The sequence below is a fragment of the Eurosta solidaginis genome, chromosome 5 (genome assembly GCF_040869045.1).
Source record: "Eurosta solidaginis isolate ZX-2024a chromosome 5, ASM4086904v1, whole genome shotgun sequence".
Lineage (NCBI taxonomy): Eukaryota > Metazoa > Arthropoda > Insecta > Diptera > Tephritidae > Eurosta > Eurosta solidaginis.
Window position 1 is genome coordinate 84,854,778 of NC_090323.1, and position 24,101 is coordinate 84,878,878.

The 24,101-nt window shown below is 35.0% G+C and overlaps 1 protein-coding gene across 1 annotated transcript in view; it reads left to right on the forward strand.

Annotated features, from left to right (window-relative positions):
• Cubn2 (Cubilin 2) overlaps positions 1–21,364 on the forward strand; it is an 864,444-nt gene extending 843,080 nt beyond the window's left edge. Inside the window, exon 25 of the mRNA XM_067791923.1 lies at positions 21,104–21,364. Within this exon, the coding sequence (XP_067648024.1) occupies positions 21,104–21,318 (215 nt within the window). The 3' untranslated portion in view covers positions 21,319–21,364. The remainder of the gene's footprint in view (positions 1–21,103) is intronic.
• Positions 21,365–24,101: the final 2,737 nt, after the last annotated feature.

A 24,101-nucleotide genomic window follows, 5' to 3' on the forward strand; every position in this document is an offset into this window, starting at 1 on the left:
GTATTACTGCCATGATTCCAAGGGTTTTCAGTAAATTCGTTACAATTGGTGTCAGAAAAGGAATTGTTGAATAAATTCCGAAGATTTCGAATACAATTTGGGCATAGCAAAGTTAAGTGAATTAAGGATCCAGCAACTGAAAAAGGAGTTGGAAAACCGTGGATTGTATACAACTGGCAATAAGATCGAACTTCAAACACAGCTACGAGAGGCAATGGAGTCGGAAAGAATTAATGTGTACGATGATGTCTTTCATCCTGATGGGGACGAGACAACAACAAAAATTGAAGAGAAAAACGAAACATCGCAGACAGTAACGAGCACAGACTTGAACATGATATTGGCTGCAATATCTGCTCAAACATCGACAGTGGCATCTCTACTAGAATCCCAGGAGAACCGTATAACATCCAACATGGAATCCCGAGAGACACGTATAACATCTAAGATTGAAGCACAGGAGACGCGTATTTCCGAAATGTCGGCACAAATTTCAGTACAGAAGTAGAAACACGCCGCACGCGTTATATTTAGAGTAAGTCTACTATCTAATGGCAAACGTAGGTAGTCTTCAACTATGAATAAGAAAGTCGCGTTCGACTCAAATTCTATACTTTTATATGCTGAAGCAGATGCGAATTAGAGTAGAGCCATGAATTTTTTCAGCTTATTCCAAATTTTCTGTAGAAGCTGTACTGGTCGTTGAGGGAAACTACTAACAGCTAATTTGAATTGAATGGGCTAGACAAAGCAAAATCAAAGATACCTGCGAGAGAAACACTGGCATTGACAAAACTAAATGGACGCACAAAAACGAAGGAAAGAATTTCCCAGAAAGAATGCGAGGGTAGTTTCAAGCCAGGACTCTTGTGATACGTGTGAACAATACTGATTATGTGAAGCCAATCCGTCAAGAGCAAGTTCTACGAAGTAGTTCATTGGCCAAACAACAGAGTGTGAGGGAATGATCCAGGATAATGAGTAGTAAGATTAAACCCAGGTACGATGAGAACAATAATTCGGAAGGTCTCTTGGAGGGAGATTAGGTACTGCTATACAGCCCTCACCGGCGGAAAGGTGTTCCATCCAAATTTTGGTGCAGTTGGGAAGGCCCGTACAAAGTTGTGAAGAAGATCAGTGATACCATCTACCGCATACAAACCATTGGGAAACCACGAAAAAGAAGGGTGGTTCATTTGGAGATTCTAGCAGCGGTTAGATCGAGAGACTTAGGTGGAGGGCAGTGTGACGAATATTAGCAACACTATCTAAATAAAAAAATCAATTATTACATCTGCACATATGTACATACAAGAAGCGGAGAGATATGCACATACACATGCATATATCTGAGATGCTCACAAAAGTATGCAATCATTATTACTCACATATACACGTATAAACACATATAAACGTGCATCTGTAGTTTATAGCTGGTAATTTTATAGCTGGTAACTTAGTAGTAAATTCTAGAAAAAGAAACGCTTAGAAATATGCTAACGAGGAGACTGAAGAGTATAAAAGCAGCACCAGCTGCGGCATGGTCAATCAGTTTTTTCATTTCATTCAGTTCGATTTAAGCACGCTATTGGTTGCGAAGTATAAGTGTTATTGTGAAGTACTCTAATAAAGACCATTTTGCATCATTGAATATTAAAAAAATAAATAAATAAATGTAAGGCGCGATAACCTCCGAAGAGGTCTAAGGCCGAGCTTCTCTTCAAATTTGCATCGTGCTCCTCTTGGTTTTCCCTACAAATTGGCCGGACGGGACCTACATGTTTTATGCCGACTCCGAACGGCATCCGCTTATATAAATTTTCTTCTAATTAAAAACCTTATTTCTAAAATTTTGAAGTTGCTTTGCCCGGATTGCGAACCCAGGGCATACGGTGTGGTAGGCGGAGCACGCTACCATCACACCACGGTGGCCGCCATTGAATATTGGAGTTATTTATTCAACAGTTTACCGATACGAACGTTAGTAGAAGGTTGCAAATAAGCGGAGTTTTCAGTAAATTCGTTACAGTATATTAACTTTGTTAACATAACAGTTAGCCGTAACGGCATAAACGAATCTCGAAAATTAATTGATTTAGCCATGTCCGTCCATCAATCTGTGCACACGATAACTTGAGATAAATTAATTGATATCGAGATATCTTATTGACATTTGATACGTTATTCGAATAAACGAGTAAAATTATTCGTTTCAAATAAATAAATAAATGTAAGGCGCGATAACCTCCGAAGAGATCTAAGGCCGAGCTTCTCTTCCAACTTGCGTCGTGCTCCTCTTGATTTTCCCTACAAATTGGCCGGACGGGGCCTACATGTTTTATGCCGACTCCGAACGGCATCTGCAAGGCAGATGAGTTTTCACTGAGAGCTTTTCATGGCAGAAATACACCCGGAGCTCTTGCCAAACACTGCCGAGGGGACCCCGCTTAGGAAAAAATTCTTCTAATTGAAAAACCTTATTTCTAAAATTTTGATGTTGCTTTGTCCGGGGTGTGAACACAGGGCATACGGTGTGGTAGGCGGAGCACGCTACCATCACACCACGGCGGGCGCCAAATAAAATAAATAATGCGAATAATATTTATTCGGACTTTTATTTGTTTAATCGTTTTATAGTTTAATAGTTATATAGGTGGACGCTATTTCGGGATATGGCCATACACGTGGACCAGGGGTGACTCTAGAATGTGTTTGTACGATATGGGTATCAAATGTTAGGTGTTAATGAGTTTTTTAAAAGGAAGTGGGCCTTAGTTCTATAGGTGGACGCCTTTTCGAGATATCGCCATAAAAGTGGACCAGGGGTGACTCTAGAATGTGTTTGTACGATATGGGAATCAAATCACCTTTCAGAGACAAAATAAGGGAAAATCAGCATGTAGGAAAATGAAGGTAGGGTAACCCTGAAATGTGTTTGTATGACATGGGTATCAAATGGAAGGTATTAAAGAGTATTTTAAAAGGGAGTGGGCCATAATTCTATAGATGGACGCTATTTCGGGGTATGGTCATAAAGGTGGACCAGGGGTGACTCTAGAATGTGTTTGTACGATATGGGTATCAAATGAAAGGTGCTAATGAGTATTTTAAAAGGGAGTGGGCCTTAGTTATATAGGTGGCCGCATTTTCGAGACATCGCCATAAAGGTGGACCAGGGGTGACTGTAAAATGTGTTTGTACGATATGGGTATCAAATGAAAGTTGTTAATGAGTATTTTAAAAGGGAGTAGGCCTTAGTTCTATAGGTGGAAGCCTTTTCGAGATATCGCCATAAAGGTGGACCAGGGGCGACTCTAGAATTTGTTTATACGATATGGGTATCAAATGAAAGGTGTTAATGAGTATTTTAAAAGGGAGTGGGCCTTAGTACTATAGGTGGACGCCTTTTCGATAAATCGCCATAAAGATGGACCAGGGGTGACTCTAGAAAGCGTTTGTACGATATGGGTGTCAAATGAAAGGTGTTAATTATTATTTAAAAGGGAGTGGGCCTTAATTCTATAGGTGGACGCCTTTTCCCGATATCGCCATAAAGGTGGACCAGGGGTGACTCTAAAATGTGTTTGTACGATATGGGTATCAAATGAAAGTTGTTAATGAGTATTTTAAAAGGGAGTATGCCTTAGTTCTATAGGTGGACGCCTTTTCGAGATATCGCCATAAAGGTGGACCAGGGGCGACTCTAGAATTTGTTTGTACGATATGGGTATCAAATGAAAGTTGTTAATGAGTATTTTAAAAGGGAGTAGGCCTTAGTACTATAGGTGGACGCCTTTTCGATAAATCGCCATAAAGGTGGACCAGGGGTGACTCTATAATGTGTTTGTACGATATGAGTATCAAATTAAAGGTATTAATGAGGGTTTTAAAAGGGAGTGGCCTTAGTTGTATATGTGAAGGCGTTTTCGAGATATCGACCAAAATTTGGACCAGGGTCCCAGAACATCACCTGTCAGGTAACGCTAATTTATTTTTATATGTAATACCACGAACAGTATTCCTGCCGAGATTCTAAGGGCTCTTGATTTCGCCCCGCAGAACTTTTTCGTTTTCTTCTACTTAATATCGTAGGTGTCACACCCATTTTACAAAGTTTTTACCAAAGTTATATTTTGCATCAATAAACCAATCTAAATACCCTTCATCCCTTTTTTCATATTTGGTATAGAATTATGGCATTTTTTTAGTTTTTCGTTGTTTTCGATAACGAAAAAGTGGGCGTGGTCATAGTCGGATTTCGGCCATTTTTTATACCAAGATAAAGTGAGTTCAGATAAGTACGTGAACTAAGTTTAGTAAACATGTATCGATTTTTGCCCAAGTTATCGTGTTAACGGTCGAGCGGAAGGACAGACGGTCGACTGTGTATAAAAACTGGGCGTGGCTTCAACCGATTTCGCCCATTTTTACAGAAAACTGTTATCGTCATAGAATCTATGTCCCTACCAAATTTCACAAGGATTGGTAAATTTTTGTTCGACTTATGGCATTAAAGGTATTCTAGACAAATTAAGTAAATGAAAAAGGACGGAGCCACGCCCATTTCGAAATTTTCTTTAATTTTTGTATTTGTTTCCACCATATTATTACTGCAGTTGAATGTTGACATAATTTACTTATATACTGTAAAAATATTCAATTTTTTGTTAAAATTTGTGTTTAGGCAGGATGCCTAACTTTTCCGCACCTAATTGCGATCTCTGCCGTTTATCAAAGGTATTATTAGTTCTTGTATATTCAAATATCTACCAATAAAATCACAGCTATTATAACGAGAAATCTCGTCTATCTGCTTATTTCTCTATTCCATACGCATATTCCCACGGAGATCGACCCCGGTGCGCCCACCTACGCAGGATCAGACGCACCCCGGCCGAACAATTTGACTTTTGAAACAATTTTTTTTTTTAAGTGGGCGTGTTCTTCATTCGATTTTGCTAATTCTTATCCAGCACACATATAGTAATAGGATTAACATTCCTGCCAAATTTCATCATAATATCTTCAACGACTGCCAAATTACAGCTTGCAAAACTTTTAAATTACCTTCTTTTAAAAGTGGGCGTTGCCACGCCTATTGTCCAAAATATTATTAATTTTCTATTCTGCGTCATAAGGTATACTCACCTACCAAGTTGCATCGCTTTATCCGCCTGTGGTAATAATGAATTATCGCACTTTTTTGGTTTTTCGAAATTTTCGATATCGAAAAAGTGGGCGTGGTTATAGTCCGATTTCGTTAATTTTAAATTTGAGATGATCGTCCAGGAACTTAAATATCAAATTTCATTAAGATACCACAAAATTTACTCAATTTATCGTGTTTACGGACAGACGGACGGACGGGCATGGCTAAATGAATTTCTTTTTTCGCCCTCATCAAGTCTATATCTATCTCGATTAGTTTATGCAGTTACAGGGTACCGTTATGCGAACAAAATTAATATACTCTGTGAGCTCTGCTCAGCTGAGTATAAAAAGTGGGTGTTGTTCTCATTCGATTTTGCTCACTTTAAATAGCCATGAGCTCCCCATGAGCTCCAAGGAACCCATATACCAAATTTCAAAAAGATATATCGATATTTACTTAATATTTTCTTAAGTTATCGTGCGCACGGACAGACGGACGGACATGGCTAAATCAGTTCTTTTTTTCATTCTGATCATTTTGATGCATGGAAGTCTATAATTTTCTCGATTCGATCAACCGTTATGCTATTAAAGTTGATATACTCTGTATGCAAAGCACGCTGAGTATAAATATTAATTAGCAGTACCCAGGATAAATTTCAAAAGCTGTGTTGAACCCATTTTCATACCATACACTGTAAAGTTTTCCCACATAACTCACTAAAACCATCTAACCATATTTAAATTTGAAAAACTTCTTAAACCTTTCTGATCTATTAGCATTTTAAAATGTTACGGTCATGATATCTCGGTGTTGAAGCTTGGTATCCTCCAAAGCGGTTCGTAAGAGTAAAAGTAAGGTGTCAGAAAATTTTCCAATGAAAAGTAATTACGTGGCAACTAAGAAGATGGCGACGCTCGCCGTAAAGTAATACAGCGGCGAGGCAATAAATATTACAGCCGTCATGTCGTTATAAACTCGTGCATCAACGTTTTTCCCACCACTATACTCAAAGCGGTGGACATTTTGTCAAATATTAAATAAAACAAGTAAGGAAGGCAAAGTTCGGGTGTAACCGAACATTACATACTCAGCTGCCAAATTACAGCTTGCAAAACTTTTAAATCACCGTGTTTTAAAAGTGAGCGGTGCCACGCCCATTGTCCAAAATTTTACTAATTTTCTATTCCGCGTCTTAAGGTCAACCCACCTACCAATTTTCATCGCTTTATCCGTCTTTGGTAATGAATTATCGCACTTTTTCGGTTTTTCGAAATTTTCGATATCGAAAAAGTGGGCATGGTTATAGTCCGATTACGTTCGTTTTAAATAGCGATCTGAGATGAGTGCGCAGGAACTTACATACCAAATTTCATTAAGATACCTCAAAATATACTCAAGTTATCGTGTTTACGGACAGACGGACGGACATGGCTAAATGAATTTCTTTAGTTTATGCCGTTACGGATTACCGTTATGCGAACAAAATTAATATACTCTGTGAGCTGACCTCAGCTGAGTAGGTATAATAAATAACATCCTGTTTATCTTACGCTCATCGCTTGTACATATATTTACATATATGAGAAAATTCAATTCGAAACAGTAGCTCAACTCGAGAATCATAGCGTACTCAGCAAAAGAGAAATTTTTTTATAAAGCCAAAAATGCTATTACTTAAGTTGAAAATATTTAATTCCCAATTTGTGGTTCTCTAACTGCACTCAAATGTAATAGCGTTTTCTTTTCCTAAATAAATTGTTGCCTAAGTAAATGGTAAAGCCTTAATAGAGTTACTCTTACTCAGAAAATTTTTGAACATTTATATATATTTAAATATATTTAAGATTCCATACTACAGTATTTTCACGAAAATAAATAAAATACATATAAATTTATTTTGGATTAATTACGGTTCATTATTTAATTATTTTTCCATGTTTCTTGGGTAAACAAAATCTAGCTGTTGCCGTATCTAAAAATTTTCTAGATAATAAAAACCAATGTTGCCGTAGAAAAATGCATACCCCAAAGGTGACCTTAAACTGTGACTGAAAAACTGCTCAGTAGTTTAACTGTAGTTTGAATTTGACTAGAGTTTGAGCAAACTTAGTTTAAGCTTAGCTTAACCAACAAGTGAAAAATCGGGCCTTAGTTATACATATTTACGTAACCAAAGTTGTGCTAGAGTCTTAAGCTAGAAATATCGGAATCGATGTATATTAGTAAACAAGTGTGTAAATGTTCATGCATCAATGAACATGTATTTTAATAAGATTAATATGGTAGGGATTTTTGTTTCCCATATACATACATGGAAAAACCTGATTGATATCTTTTGGTTTGTATAAAAATCTGATTTTTTTCGAAGTCTGATGATTCAAAAGCTATTTAAGGTCATTGTAAACTTAATTGAAAACTTTGGAAAAAAATTACCGAAATAAAGTTTGAAGCAATCCATTTTGAACAAAGACGTTGTGAAATATAGAAACGTAACAAAATTCTAGTGGAACTAGTGACAAGTTTCAAAAATTACTGCTTGTCTGTTTTTGCCGCTCCTTAAAATTTTGATTGTCCTTGAAAGCGTTCAACGTTGTACATAATATACATACCAAAATGTGCATATAAGCATATCACAACATATGTACATGTATTATTCTTGCAGATTCCTTTGAAATCAGATTCATATACAAGTACATTTGGGTATCTCTATATGTACATATGTATGTAAATTCAAGAAATTACGCAAAGGGTGATAAGAATAAAAAATCCCACCTACTTTTACTGTTAGTGTGGGTATTACGTTTATTATACCTTTCATGAACATGAAATGGTATATTAACTTTGGTCCGATGTTTGCAACGTTGAGAAATATAGAAGATAGACTCACCATATATACCGAATTGATCAGGGCGACGAACTGAGTTGATATAGCCATGTCTGTATGTCCGTCCGTCTGTCCGTCTGTTTGTTTTAACGCAAACTAGTCCCTCAAATTTTGAGATATCTCAATTAAATTTGGCACAAGGATGTCTTTTTGTATTATATTAGACATTTGTCGGATCCGGTAGGATCGGACCACTATAGATAAGACGATTTTGGTCATTCCTGCCGCAATTTAGAAAGTATAAACGTAAAACTCGGTGATATATATTCTAATATATCACAGAGGATTTTCTGAAAAAATCACTTTGATCGGAGCTATATATAGTATATATCCCATACAACCGATCGTTCAGATAGAAAGATTTTTGGCAATTTCTCCCTTAATTTCCAATATAAAAACGTTAAACTTGTTGATATTTATTCTCATATATCATAGAAGATTTCATCAAAAAATCATTTCGATCGGAGCTATATATAATATATATCCCATACAACCGATCGTTCAGATAGAAAGATTTTTTGCCATTTCTCCCTTAATTTCCAATATAAAAACTTTAAACTTGATGCTATTTATTCTAATATATCATAGAAGATTTCCTGAAAAAATCATTTTGGTCGGAGCTATATGTATATAGTATATACCTATCCCATACAACCGATCGTTCAGATAGAGAGATTTTTGGCCATTTCTCCCTTAGATTCCAATATAAAAACGTGAAACTTGGTGATATATATTCTAATATATCATAGAAGATTTCCTGTAAAAATCATTTTGATCGGATCTATATATAATATATATCCCATACAACCGATCGTGCAGATAAGGGGGTTTTTTGCCATTTTTTTATTTCATATTTATCTTAAAAATCTTTTAGGTATGTACATCTGTTCACTATACATTTCTTATCTTATACATCCGATTATTTGGAGATTACGAACAGGATAAGATTATTGTTCAGCCCCATTCATTAAAGGTATGAAGTCTTCGGCACAGCCGAAGACAGTCCCGTCCTTACTCGTTTTTTATTTCATTTGGTTGATGCTTGGACTTGCTGACCTTTCCTACTTGCGGGAGAAATTGCTTTCTTTTAAATCATTGTGGGTTTGCAATACTTTTATGTGTACATACATATACTCGTGTATTCTACCTGCTACTGACTGACCACAGTCTTACAAACATTCATACATATATATAGGTAGTTCTAAGACGTATGTATATGTAACATAGATGGATATTTTCAGGCAAACTTTTCTTTCGGTTTTTAGTTGAGGGGTTTTTAATCGATTATGTATATGTCCTTTGTCTTCCTTTAAATGCCGCGCTTGGATATATCGTTGACAATAAATATAAGCCAGCATTATCAAATGATCAGTAGTATTTTGAAGTTTATTTCGAGTGATAAGACATTCAAAATGCAAAAAACCTAAACTTTTACCTTTCAAAGAAAAGAAGTTTTTCCATGAAAAAATATCTGTTATTTATTTCTTTTATATACATACAATAAAAACAATCTTAGCTTAAATACTTATTTCAGTGTCACATAAAGCTGATTTTCTTATTAAAATATATATATGCATGTAGTTCTAAAATCTGTATAAATATTTATTTTTTTATTTTGGTGAAAAATACATATAAAAATTGTTAAAAGGTATGGTTTTAGTTTACTTCTTGAAAGCTTAACAATATTACTAGCACTGGAAAAAACTCGCTTGGAACTTGCTGAGGTAGCTGATATGGCAAGATATTTCTTTTTTAGTACAGAAAGGATGCGATATTGCTTTTCGTGATCCTTCCACCAAATTCCTGCCTCTAAATTGTGGTTTATTTGAGGCTCTGAAATACATCTTTCGTACTGATCCTGCTTTTCGCTTATGTTGTGACCAATTAGATGTTTATACAAACCAAAAGATATCAATCAAATTTTCCATACAACTTACATACATAAGTATGTATATATGTATAGGGGAAACAAAAATCCCTACCATAATAATCTTTTTAAAATACATGTTCATTTATGTATGAACATTTACACAATTGTTTTCTAATAAGCAAAGTTCTATGATCAATGCAGTCGTTATCGACCCCGATATTTAACAAACGCTCTTTGCTTGTTGCTTGCTAATAATAATATTCGTCAACATTGCGAGCGACGTACAAAATCGATGTTGCTGCGCCAAATGCTCAGTGACTACTAAACCATAGTACAGGTCTACAAGTAGGATATGTAGCAGCACGCACATACACAGCCACGCTCACCTGATAAAATGCTTGTTCTTGTTCGTTTTTTTTTGTGGATGCTATTTGGCACTGTTGTACTTCTTAGGTCCAAGAAAAGTGTAGTAGCTGCTAACGAAAACTGCGTAAAATTTTTATCGTAAAATTACAAAGAAATGCCCTTATTTACTTTCAAACGAGCACTTAATTACATCCCTCTTTAAAATCCATATATTTTTGACAATTTTAATTAACAAATTGTGATATTTTATTACCGGGGACGATTGCTAAAACACGACCAAAACCTTCGGGGGAGGTATTAATAGATGCGTTTTTGCATAGCTTCCAATAATTCGAATACTTTATCGCCTTTGGACTATTGATAACAGGACAAAACGCGTCTTTTCGTTTCTCTTTCCACATTTTTGGACGGGTTATTGCAGTCTACCTCGGTTTCAAACTGTTTTTCGCGGAGAACTTTTGAACGGGTAGACAAATTTAGCAACCGTGTTTGTATTCTTAATACTGGAATAACTACGCGTCCTCAGATATCCCAATTCAAGACTTTTGTATAATTTTCTGTAGGACCCATATAGGTGCACTACATTTTCATACTAAATTCGTTCAAAAAATTTACCATCACAGCAACCCATATCTGATATTCCGCTCCTTTTTTTGTTTCCCTGCGTCGCTTCCAACGACAGCAACCCCGGTAATTTTGACACTTCGTTCAGTGTCAAACGCATGTTCCACGCAGGTTCCACTGAGTTCCACAATAGTTTGACACTGACCGAAGTGTCAAACTGCAATGTGTTAGAAAAGGAAAGGAATTGCTTCCTTCTCATACATATCATACTTGTAAACCTGTACTATGTACTAAACTAAAGAGAATAATGCGGCAGTTACTCACGAACGTACGTACCAAAAACGTGTCAGCTGACACGACCTATCTTATGAGTGTGCAATGTAAACGAAAACTCACCGACGTGCAACGCCCGTACGTACGTAGCCCGGAACGTAGAAATCAAAACAATTTTGATTTTTTCCGTAAGAACGTGTCAGCTGATCGCTCTCTCACTAGACAGAGTTGCCCAGTAAACTTTTGTGCGCTAATTTTTGACCGTTTGCAGTCTTATTGCAAAAAAGCCTAATTAAAGTTTGAAAAATTGTGAAAATAATTCGAAATAATTATGTAAAAGTGCTGATTATAAATATTTTATCTATTTATACTTATTTAATATGTATTCCGGCCTTTTACAATATCAAAAATTAAATTGGAAAAAGTTGATGTTTCCATAAGCATACATGCAAAATGGTCAATGGCAACAGTGCTTATCTGTAAACAATACACACACAAATATGTTATGTACATGTACACAGACGCACACATTGATTCCTACAGGCTTGAGAGTTCGGTCAAACGTGCTTTGTACGACAAACGTCCTTACGTACGGCACACGTCGGTGGGTAACTGCCGCATAAGAATACGTGTGAATTGAGTGTGCACAATTGTCCCAGCAGACCAAATGCTCACAAAAGATACCCCATTTGAGCGATTTGCGATATTTTACCGGATAAAACTCTCGCAAACGCATCTGAAAACGATAGCAATATGATTCATATGTCGTTCAGTTTGTGGCAGTGAAAGTATTGTTTACGATAGTCGCAACAAATAAAGCTAGCGAATATTCAGCAATATTTTTTATAAACTTTTTTTGATACTTCTGCTTAGTCGGATAAAATATTTGATTTGATACATTTTCGACTCAAATTAGATACTGAAAAAATCTTTTTCCCGAGACAGAAACAATATTATATAAGTATCAAAAATGATATTGCAAAATGATCATAAGAAATAGGATAAGCGAATTCTTCAGTTGTTCCGTTTCCCGTTGTGTTCCCCTATATTAAATTCATTGAAGCGCATTTGAGGCGTTTATACTTTGCACAGTATTTATTTGCGTATAATAAATATTAAATAATTTTTCAAACAAATCTCTCAAGTATTCACTTTCACGGATGAGCGTAAGATAAACAGGATTTTACGGTACGGTACGCGCTCTTCGAATAGTTCGGTACGCGCTATTCTAATAATAAGGGAAGGCATTCGAATAAATGTAAGCGAATGAACAAATAAAAAATTCGAATAAATATTATTCGACTTACGAATACCTGGCGAATAAAAGAGTTTATTATTCGAATAATTTCATACCTTTCATGAATGTGGCTGAACAATAATCTTATCCCATTCGTAATATCCAAATAATCAGCTGTATAAGATAAGAAATATATAGATGTACATACCTACACGATTTTTAAGATAAATATAAAATAAAAAATGGCAAAAAACCCCCTTATCTGAACGATCGGTTGTATGGGATATTTATTATATATAGCTCCGATTTAAATGATTTTTACAGGAAATCTTCTATGATATATTAGAATATATATCACCAAGTTTCACGTTTTTATATTGGAAACTAAGGGAGAAATGGCCAAAAATCTTTCTATCTGAAGGATCGGTTGTATGGGATAGGTATATACTATACACATATAGCTCCGATCAAAGTGATTTTTTCAGGATATTTAATTTTTATTCGAATAGTCCCACCCCTAGTTCATTGGCAATGTTAAAATTTTTGAGAGTGGACGCGACGTGATAATGCCCCATTTTTGACTAAGCAATTTTCGATGTTTCGGGAGCCATAACTCGAAGAAAAATTAACATATCATAATAAAACTGGGAATACACACTTTCTTTATGGAAAAAACTATTTCATCAAAAATTGACGGGATCGGTTAAGGATCATGCCCACTTTTATAAAAAAAGATGTTGAAAAGGGTCGTGGACTAGAATTAAAAATAATATTGCAACGAATTTAGGGAAACTCCGCTAATTTTACACCTTATACTAACGGTCGTATGGCTAAATTGTTGAATAAATAACTCCAATATTCAATAATGCAAAATGGGCTTTATTAGACTACTTTAACAATAACACTTATACTTCGTAACCAATAGCGTGCTTAAATCAAACTGTTTACTGACTACTCAGCGTTCTCTGCTTTTATAGTCTGTGCCCAAATGTCTAGACGTTTCTTCTGCTAGAATTTTCTACTTGGTTACCAACTATACGCGTCGCTTGTGTATCTGTAGCTTATAGCCTCTCGCATAGCCATATGCGCGTATACATATATGTGAGTAATACATCATCTGTAGTGGAATTCACTAACTTATAACGATGCGATTTGTCGAGATTTTAATTAACGATTTTGTCGCTTGCCTTATCGATTGTACTATTCACTAACTTAGTTTTAACGACTCGAAATAAATGACATTTAAATTTCGTTTTAATAGCAGAAAAGTGGCAGCACAGCTTAACGAAACCTAAAAAAACACGAAAAGCACAAAAGGAATGTCAACAAATGAGGACGGGACTGTCTTCGGCAGTGCCGAAGACTTCATACCTTTCATGAATGTGGCTGAACAATAATCTTATCCCATTCGTAATATCCAAATAATCAGCTGTATAAGATAAGAAATATATAGATGTACATACCTAAACGATTTTTAACATAAATATAAAATAAAAAAATGGCAAAAAACCCCCTTATCTGAACGATCGGTTGTATGGGATATATATTATATATAGCTCCGATCGAAATGATTTTTACAGGAAATCTTCTATGATATATTAGAATATATATTACCAAGTTTCACTTTTTTATATTGGAAAATAAGGGAGAAATGGTCAAAAATCTTTCTATCTGAAGGATCGGTTTTATGGGATAGGTATATACTATATACACATAGCTCCGATCAAAGTTATTTTTTGCAGGAAATCTTCTATGATATTTATAATAAATATCACAAAGTTTAACGTTTGTATATTGAAAATTTAGGGAGAAATGGCAAAAAATCTTTCTATCTGAACGATCGGTTGTATGGGATATTTATTATATATCGCTCCGATCGAAATGATTTTTTCATGAAATCTTCTATGATATATTAAAATAAATATCACCAAGTTTAACGTTTTTATATTGAAAATTAAGGGAGAAATTGCCAAAAATCTTTCTATCTGAACGATCGGTTGTATGGGATATATATTATATATAGCTCCGATCGAAATGGTTTTTACAGGAAATCTTCTATGATATATTAGAATATATATCACCAAGTTTCACGATTTTATATTGGAAACTTAGGGAGAAGTGGCCAAAAATCTTTCTATCTGAACGTTCGGTTGTATGGGATACATACTATATATAGCTTCGATCAAAGTGATTTTTTCAGGATATCTTCTGTGATATATTAGAATATATATCACCGAATTTCATGTTTATACTTTTTAAATTGCGGCAGGAATGACCAAAACCGTCTTATCTGAACGCTCGGTTGTATGGGAGATATATGTTATAGTGGTCCGATCCTACCGGATCCGACAAATGTCCAATATAATACAAAACTACATCCTTGTGCCAGATTTCATTGAAATACCTCAAAATTTGAGGGACTAGTTTGCGTTCAAACATACAGACGGACAGACGGACGGACGGACAGACCCACATGGCTATATCAACTGAGTTCGTCGCCCTGATCAATTCGGTATACTTAATGGTGAGTCTATCTTCTATATTTCTCAACGTTACAAACATCGGACCAAAGTTAATATACCATTTCATGTTCATGAAAGGTATAAAAATAAATAAATTCGGCATACCAACTGCTTTTAAAAGTCATTATTGTGCAAGTTTTTACATATTTTAACAAATGGTAAGCAAATGCGGTATTAATTTTTTTTTCTCTGTTGATATCGCAGTTATTCATGTACCCCTTAATTGACCATCAAGTTGAGATATAATATTATGAGCCAAGTCTGTGGTTAGTCGCTACAGCTTTCGAAACTCCGTTGCATTCAGGTGGAATGGGTTATATACTTCTCTAAGAAGTTGTCTGTCCACTGGCGATGGACTTAGTAATTCTTCATCTTGTGATAAAATGTACGCCAAGTACTCAAATGCAATTTGATTTTTTAATAAAGCAGCTTTTCATGTTTTAAAGTATTTAATTAAAGTTCCGATTTTCTTTTTTAACTAAAATTGCCAGAAATAAAAATTTCGTAATTTTTAACGCAGCCAATTTACTGATCGTCGATAAACGAATATCGATACAAAATAGTTACTGTTATAGTTATCGATTCGCAAATAAAGCGATGGCAAATGTCGTTAAAAAAGTTAGTGAATTCCACTACTGATGACTGTATGTGAGTTATCTCTTCGTTGCCTTGTATGTATATGGGTAAATGATGATTAATGTGTTTTTGTAACTTGCTTTAATGTTTTTGTTGTTGTGCATTTACTTAGTGCCAGCTTAGAGATGGTAACATTCGTCACAGTATCAATGATTTTTCACTTAGCAAGTTTTATTGTAAGAGGAAATTGGGATATATTTTATTTCAAATAGCCGGTGCCTCGCCCTATATTTCAGTCAAGCGAGACATAACATTTCTAGAGCCTCAAAGAATAAATCCCTCGTAAAGAAATTCGATACACATATTAGGTTTATAACAAGAAATATTTGTAGTAAAAATGCCCTACATCAAATTTCAACATCCTAGGTATATTATTTACTAAATAATTAAGATTTTTTGTGTTTCCAAAGAGACTTAATACGATAAGTTATTGTGAATACGTCTCAAACTCATTAAATTTACGAATGTACAAAATGTTATGCATATAAAAAGGGGCGTGGTTATCATCCGATTTCGCTCATTTTGAATAGCGATTTGAGATGAGTGCTAAGGAACCCATATATAATTTCATTAAGATATCTCAATGGTTACTCAAGTTATCGTGACCACATACAGACGGACGGGCGTGTCTAAATCAATTCCTTCTTTCAATGTTATCAATATAATGTATGGAATGTCTATATTTATCACGATTCTTTTATGCCGTTACGATCAACCGTTTTGTTACCAAAGTTCAATATATTGAAACATATCGAAAGCTTCAAGTTTTAGGTATCGTTTGAAAAGTACATTTGTACAAATATATAACGTGGAGTTACGGAAATCATATATGTAGTAAATATTCGACTGTAACAATATTTGGTGCATTAAGAGAAAACTTACGATAATGTGCTAAAAAAAGCTTTTTTCTTTATGTTTAGTGTATTAAAATTTGATGATCTCACAGAAAAATTTTTTTTTTGTTCGGTTGAAGCTGCCGATTTTTTGCGCTGACTTAAATTGGATATCAAAAAAAATCGCTAGGCACTACCACTGTGGTTTTTGATTTTTAAAAAAATTTTAAAATCACTCTCTTAAACTTTGTGGACATGCCAAACCAAAGAAAACAAAAAAAAAAATTGTTGGTATAACATTTTTCACTTTTTTCATGCCAAAAAAATAAAATGCTTATGAAATAATTGAAAAAATATTTCGAAAATTTTTGAAATCCGTTTTTATATATATGGCAAAAAAATGAGTTGCCAATATAGTGGATGCTTCAACACGTCCTATTTTTGCAAAGAAAAGAAAAGACCTTCCTTCTTAACCTATTCTAATTAAGAAGTGAATGTTGGAGACCACCCCTATTGATTTTTCATTCATCCTTCTTCACTTGGTTGATACGTATTTAACCCTTAAATATGCTGAAACTTCACTTTATAAGAGATCAGCAGTCTCAAGTGTCCTCGCTACTGCAAAAAAAAATTATCTTGGAAGATAAATTTGTTAATTGGCGCTTATCCGTTTAGGAGATGCTGGTCGTTGCGTAACAAGTCACTCCAGCTAATCCTGTTTCGCGATAACTGATGCCAACAGGGGGCACCAAGAGGGATCAAAGTCGTCCCCCACCTGCTTTTCCGAACTCAGCGGAAAAATTCCCTTAACTTGCCCACGCCAGCAAAAGCGCTGTAGCTCTACGCAGCTTAGCTAAACATCAATGTCCAGTTGGAGTATGATAGTTTGTGGAGACTGAATTTAACGGCTGAACGGCCAAAGTCTGCCGCCGTGGTGTAGATCTAGTGTGCTGGGCTATCCATCAAAAATATTTAAGAAAATTGGTATAAATGGTAACGATTGTCCCTCGGCATTACCTTGACACCAAAATTTCGTCCGCCTTAGCAGATACAGTTTTGTATTTAGGGGAGCCATGTCGTAGAAAAATGAATACACGATACATAGTCTTTAGATTGGATGGAAAGCTAGACTTTAATTTCTTCGGAAATATATCACACCAAATTGTTATTATTAGTAGGTACATATGTATCTCTTACTTACACCTTGGCACAACAATTTGTTGAAGAAAATTTCCTCAGAAGAGGACCGTGGCCTGATGCTTCTTTTTGCGGTAAACCACAACACAATTCTGAATTGAAAATTCTGGATTGCGGTTGACCGTTGAGATTTCTTTACCACCAAAAAAAGTTTTTTTTTATTTAATAATTTGGGAAAAATTTAAACAACGAGACATCAGGACGGACAAGGCGACAGCTGTTTCGATTATACCTTGTAAATCTCTTCAAAGCCTTTTCTCCCGGGAGTGGGAGTCGAACTCGCACTCCTACGATAGTTGAAATGGTTATAAACGCATTCAGCTACGTCATGCCTTAGTTGTTGTAAAGATTTTCCCAATTGCCTTCTTTTTGCATATTTTAATCTTTTACACATTGCATGCTTCGTATGCAATTATGTGTTAAAGCTATGCTTGGTACGACGGTTTTCAAAGAAACTTTGGTTTTGTTGCTGTTTTTGTTCTATTTATAGAACTACAACGAATTAACCAATTTTGTCTGTTTGTATGATTTTAATAATCGGGGATTGCCCATATTGCTTTTTTAAATGTATGAAAACATTTATTTGAAGCAATTTTTTAATTTTATAATTTATTTAATAATTTGGGAAAAATTTAAACAACGTGACATCAGGACGGACAAGGCGACAGCTGTTTCGATTATACCTTGTAAATCTCTTCAAAGCCTTTTCTCCCGGGAGTGGGAGTCGAACTCGCACTCCTACGATAGTTGAAATGGTTATAAACGCATTCAGCTACGTCATGCCTTAGTTGTTGTAAAGTTTTTCCCAATTGCCTTCTTTTTGCATATTTTAATCTTTTACACATTGCATGCTTCGTATGCAATTATGTTTTAAAGCTATGCTTGGTACGGCGGTTTGCAAAGAAACTTTGGTTTTGTTGCTGTTTTTGTTCTATTTATAGAACTACAACGAATTAACCAATTTTGTCTGTTTGTATGATTTTAATAATCGGGGATTGCCCATATTGCTTTTTTAAATGTATGAAAACATTTATTTGAAGCAATTTTTTAATTTTATAATTTATTTAATAATTTGGGAAAAATTTAAACAACGTGACATCAGGACGGACAAGGCGACAGCTGTTTCGATTATACCTTGTAAATCTCTTCAAAGCCTTTTCTCCCGGGAGTGGGAGTCGAACTCGCACTCCTACGATAGTTGAAATCGTTATAAACGCATTCAGCTACATACGTCATGCCTTAGTTGTTGTAAAGTTTTTTCCAATTGCCTTCTTTTTGCATATTTTAATCTTTTACATATTGCTTCGTATGCAATTATGTGTTAAAGCTATGCTTGGTACGGCGGCAATCCCCGATTATTAAAATCATACAAACAGACGAAATTGGTTAATTCGTTTTAGTTCTATAAATAGAACAAAAACAGCAACAAAACCAAAGTTTCTTTGAAAACCGCCGTACCAAGCATAGCTTTAACACATAATTGCACACGAAGCATTCAATGTGTAAAAGATTAAAATATGCAAAAAGAAGGCAATTGGGAAAAACTTTACCACAACTAAGGGATGACGTAGCTGAATGCGTTTATAACCATTTCAACTATCGTAGGAGTGCGAGTTCGACTCCCACTCCCGGGAGAAAAGGCTTTTATTAAATAAATTATAAAATTAAAAAATTGCTTCAAATAAATGTTTTCATACATTTAAAAAAGCAATATGGGCAATCCCCGATTATTAAAATCATACAAACAGACAAAATTGGTTAATTCGTTGTAGTTCTATAAATAGAACAAAAACAGCAACAAAACCAAAGTTTCTTTGAAAACCGCCGTACCAAGCATAGCTTTAACACATAATTGCATACGAAGCATGCAATGTGTAAAAGATTAAAATATGCAAAAAGAAGGCAATTGGGAAAAACTTTACAACAACTAAGGCATGACGTAGCTGAATGCGTTTATAACCATTTCAACTATCGTAGGAGTGCGAGTTCGACTCCCACTCCCGGGAGAAAAGGCTTTGAAGAGATTTACAAGGTATAATCGAAACAGCTGTCGCCTTGTCCGTCCTGATGTCACGTTGTTTAAATTTTTCCCAAATTATTAAATAAATTATAAAATTAAAAAATTGCTTCAAATAAATGTTTTCTTACATTTAAAAAAGCAATATGGGCAATCCCCGATTATTAAAATCATACAAACAGACAAAATTTGTTAATTCGTTGTAGTTCTATAAATAGAACAAAAACAGCAACAAAACCAAAGTTTCTTTGAAAACCGCCGTACCAAGCATAGCTTTAACACATAATTGCATACGAAGCATGCAATGTGTAAAAGATTAAAATATGCAAAAAGAAGGCAATTGGGAAAAACTTTACAACAACTAAGGCATGACGTAGCTGAATGCGTTTATAACCATTTCAACTATCGTAGGAGTGCGAGTTCGACTCCCACTCCCGGGAGAAAAGGCTTTGAAGAGAGTTACAAGGTATAATCGAAACAGCTGTCGCCTTGTCCGTCCTGATGTCACGTTGCTTAAATTTTTCCCAAATTATTAAATAAATTATAAAATTAAAAAATTGCTTCAAATAAATGTTTTCATACATTTAAAAAAGCAATATGGGCAATCCCCGATTATTAAAATCATACAAAAAGTTATTTTTACCAATAAAAAATTCGCTTTTGGATAAAATATCATAATATTAATGTTAGAAGGCAAAATTATATATGTATGTGGCCCGGCCTATGAAAAGGTGGCTTATGACTTAAAAAACAAATTGCGAGAAACAGCTGTTAAAGATAAACAATGCACTTCTTCGGTTTCTTAGTAGTTTTCTATTTTTTTTTTTTTTTTTAGTCAAAAGACTCGGTTTGACCTCGACAACAATAATCCGAAGGCGGAAAATAAAAGCTTTAGATTGTTCAACAGATATTAACGAAAAAGTGAAAAATGACCCCGGAGTGCTTCGAAACCGAGGGTGGGATCCATAGTATTTTTGCGCAGAACACCACTTTGCATTGGCGGCCTTTGGCCGCGCTTATAAAAAAATTACCTTGGGTGGGTCCAACACCGGTTTGGAGACCAAAACTATATCCGCGCAAAACACTTATGTTCACAATTTTGTTTGTGGGTACCACAAAATCATCAAAATAATAACAACCACATTCAAAACTTCTTTTGTAAATATCTCTTGGCAAACCTAAAATTATTTACCTCCGCTTTCGGATTCGCAATTCTGGATCCAAAACGCGTCTTTTGATACCCCTCTTGATATTTTTGGACGTGTATTAAGAGTGTCATGCTGTCATATAGAATTACCAAATATATTACAGTTTGTTAATTTCTGTTATGAAAACAAAACCAAAATAAAAAAATAAAAACGGTAGAGCAATGAGAATTTAAAAATTTGTGTAAACGTTATTTCGGCTCTCACCGGTTTTACCTTGTAATATTTTTATCATGCTACCACCTATAAATTCGATAAAGTTTACCGAAAAAATCATATTTTTTCGTGAGGCATGTACTTATAGTTTTTAAAATATTTATTTTTTTCTATTTGCTTATTTTTAGCGTTCGATATGGGTTCGAAGGTGAATTGTGATTTCGATTATTTAAACATCATTGAGATCTTTTCATCTGAAGAAGAAAAGGTAGCAAAGAACATTTGCGGCGATGAATACATAGAGAACTTCATTTCGAAAACAAGTAAAATTGCAATCGTTTCAAAAAAGTCGCCGAACTTCAATGGAATTGGATGGACTTTGAAATACCGAATATCAAACTAGTTACTTTCTGAATGTTTTCCAAGCAATACAAAGAAAATTAATCGAACACCGTCACATTGCATTTTTATTTTTAACTATCTGTAACGAAAGAAAGTTTTTATGAACTTAGTGTTAGCTCATATTTGATATTAACTTTCTTAACATAACGATAGCTTGTAACAGCATAAACCAATCTAGATGGCAGCGACTGAGTGTCAGCAGAGCGAAAGTGATTCAGTTTCCACTTCTACTTATTTCAAGTATGTAGTAAACATCTCATTGGTAAAGGGGTCAATTCACGTTCTATGAAGTGGTGAGGTGAAAGCATTTTTTACCACTTCAGCTGATATGCAATTAATTTAAAAAAAAAAAGTTATATTTATGCCCCGATTCTAGTGTGGTAACAACATTCTTCACCACGGTAACGAAATCATGTCGTAATTTTACACCCTTTTGGTATTCTACCCGCGAAAGTAGCCGGATAATTTTTTACCCACAAAAGTAGGTGGTTACATCGAAATGTTTAGAAAAAGGCAAAACTGAAAAATAAAGAATTGTAAGCACAAATAAGTAAAGATAATAGTAAAAAAGTGTTGCCTATTGCTATACATATTTGTTTACAATATGTACTTTCACAGAATAAATTACAATATACCTATGTACAAACTTATCATGCATAATATGCATATACACATCGTCCCGTTTATTCGTTAACCTCGTATCTACAAGTGACACATTTGCGGTAAAGCGAACACGGTTGCCACACCGTGTTTTCATTTGAAACCAAAATTAATCAAAAAAAAGGACCAAATTTTTGTTTTATTTTATTAGTATAAAATACAAAATTTTAGGATGTTTCCATATAAAATTTTACTAAATATAGTGAAGACTTTCCTTTAATTCAAGCTGAACAAACAAATATATGTGCATGCAACCAAAAATGGTACTATATTTTGACATAGGATAAGTCTATGTCTTTCACCAACCAAACGTTGTGAACCTAGTTTTGGTTACAAAGCTCTTGGTTCTAGCATGTTGTTGTAGCATTGAAACGGTTCAAAATTTTCGTTCTGGTGTTGCCGAACTATGTATGTGAAACCCTCAGTAAATCATAAATGAAACTAGGCAATTTTGTTAGTGCTATTTTTTAGACGCTTACTTTTCCCCTTAACGTTTTAACTTCATATCAGAGCCTAGATTCAGTAAGTTTGAGTTTTGGTCCCAGGCCTCAGGGGTTCTGCTAGCACCTACGGGAGTAATTTTATACAAAACATTTCTTCCGATATCAAATCTTTTTTGCATTTGCTTCCTTCTATCTCCGAGTTAAAATATTTCTTGTGCCAAGATACTTAGTTTTCAATTACCTTGCGTGGCTTAACACCACAATAGTCCTGAAATTCCTTGAACTCATTGAACTGGGGGAGAAAGATTTAAATATCAACGTGCCGAATGATAGTATGAATGCATAGAATTTCTTTGTGTAAGGTTTGAAAGTGTTAGGCTCACGGCAGAGGGCTCGCCATAAGCTATGCTATGCAAGAAGCGATTTTTTTTTTTCATATATTTTACATAGTGTTGTATAACTGATCGAAATATCTAGCCGTTATTAATAGCCGTGTTTTTTTTTACACGCGTATACGTTTCGTTTGCGCATGAAAAAAATGCCTATCGCTTAGATAATGCTTAGGAGATCCATTTAGCGGCAGTAGTTAAACAACTAGCTACAGCAAAGGGTGTACCGAAAGGCGGAGACACAACCCTCTGTTGTATTTCTGTGTATAACATATAGCTGAAACAGTTGTGATAAATAGTGGACGCGCATAGAATACATAGAATTAGTGCAGAGGGTGAAACATAGACACATATTTCAGTTACATCTGAGTATAATGCGTATTGAAATTTAGTAGTACTAATTTTATGCGTAGCAATTTCAGAGGTGTATTTAAAGTTTGTCGCTTAGCAATCAATATAAAGTTTAAGCGTAAGCGTATATAGATGTGAAAAAAACAGAGCTAATATTATTATAAAACAAGAGTTTTTTTTTATTAGTCGGTTATTTCATCAACAATTAACGACAATGCGTTTGCCAACACTTTTCTTTTTAATGCCTGGCATAAATTATATCCTAGGTGAAATGTTATTGTTGTACATTGTATTGACTGAGCAATTTTTATGGTGAGATTTCCATTGAAGTAAATTCAAAATTATATGGGGGCTAACGATAGTGTGGCGAATTTTTGGGCAATATTGGGAATTTTTACCTGAGTGAAAAAGAAAGAAAGTACCAGTCGTGGCTACTGCCTAAAAAGGACCAAAATTGAAGAAAAGGGACCAGCGGACCAAATGGGGTGGGAAGGGACCAAAGTGGCAACCGTGAAAGCGAAGAAAACTACCTTTCAAATTTCTCCACAGACACTGGTGAGTTTTTCGGTAATGACAGCGTTACCACTTGGGCCAGAATCGCGGTTACATAATGTTCTGGGTACTATTTTACCGGTAACGCTCAGAATCGGGGCGTTACTGGCAAAGTTTTTTTATTTAACGGGATCCCGTCGGGGTAATTTCGAGACTATTTCGGGATAATTTTGAGACTCATTCGGGATCAATTTTGTATAGTTTTCGGGATCTGTCCGGGATCGCGTCGGGGTTATTTTGGGACTTTTTCGGGACTATGTCAGGGTCATTTGGGGATCCTTCCGGGATCATTTCTAGATGGTTTTCGGTATCCATCTGGAATCCTGTCGGGGGTTTTTCGGGATAATTTAGGGACCTTTCCGGGTGGTGCTTGGGATCCATCCGTAACA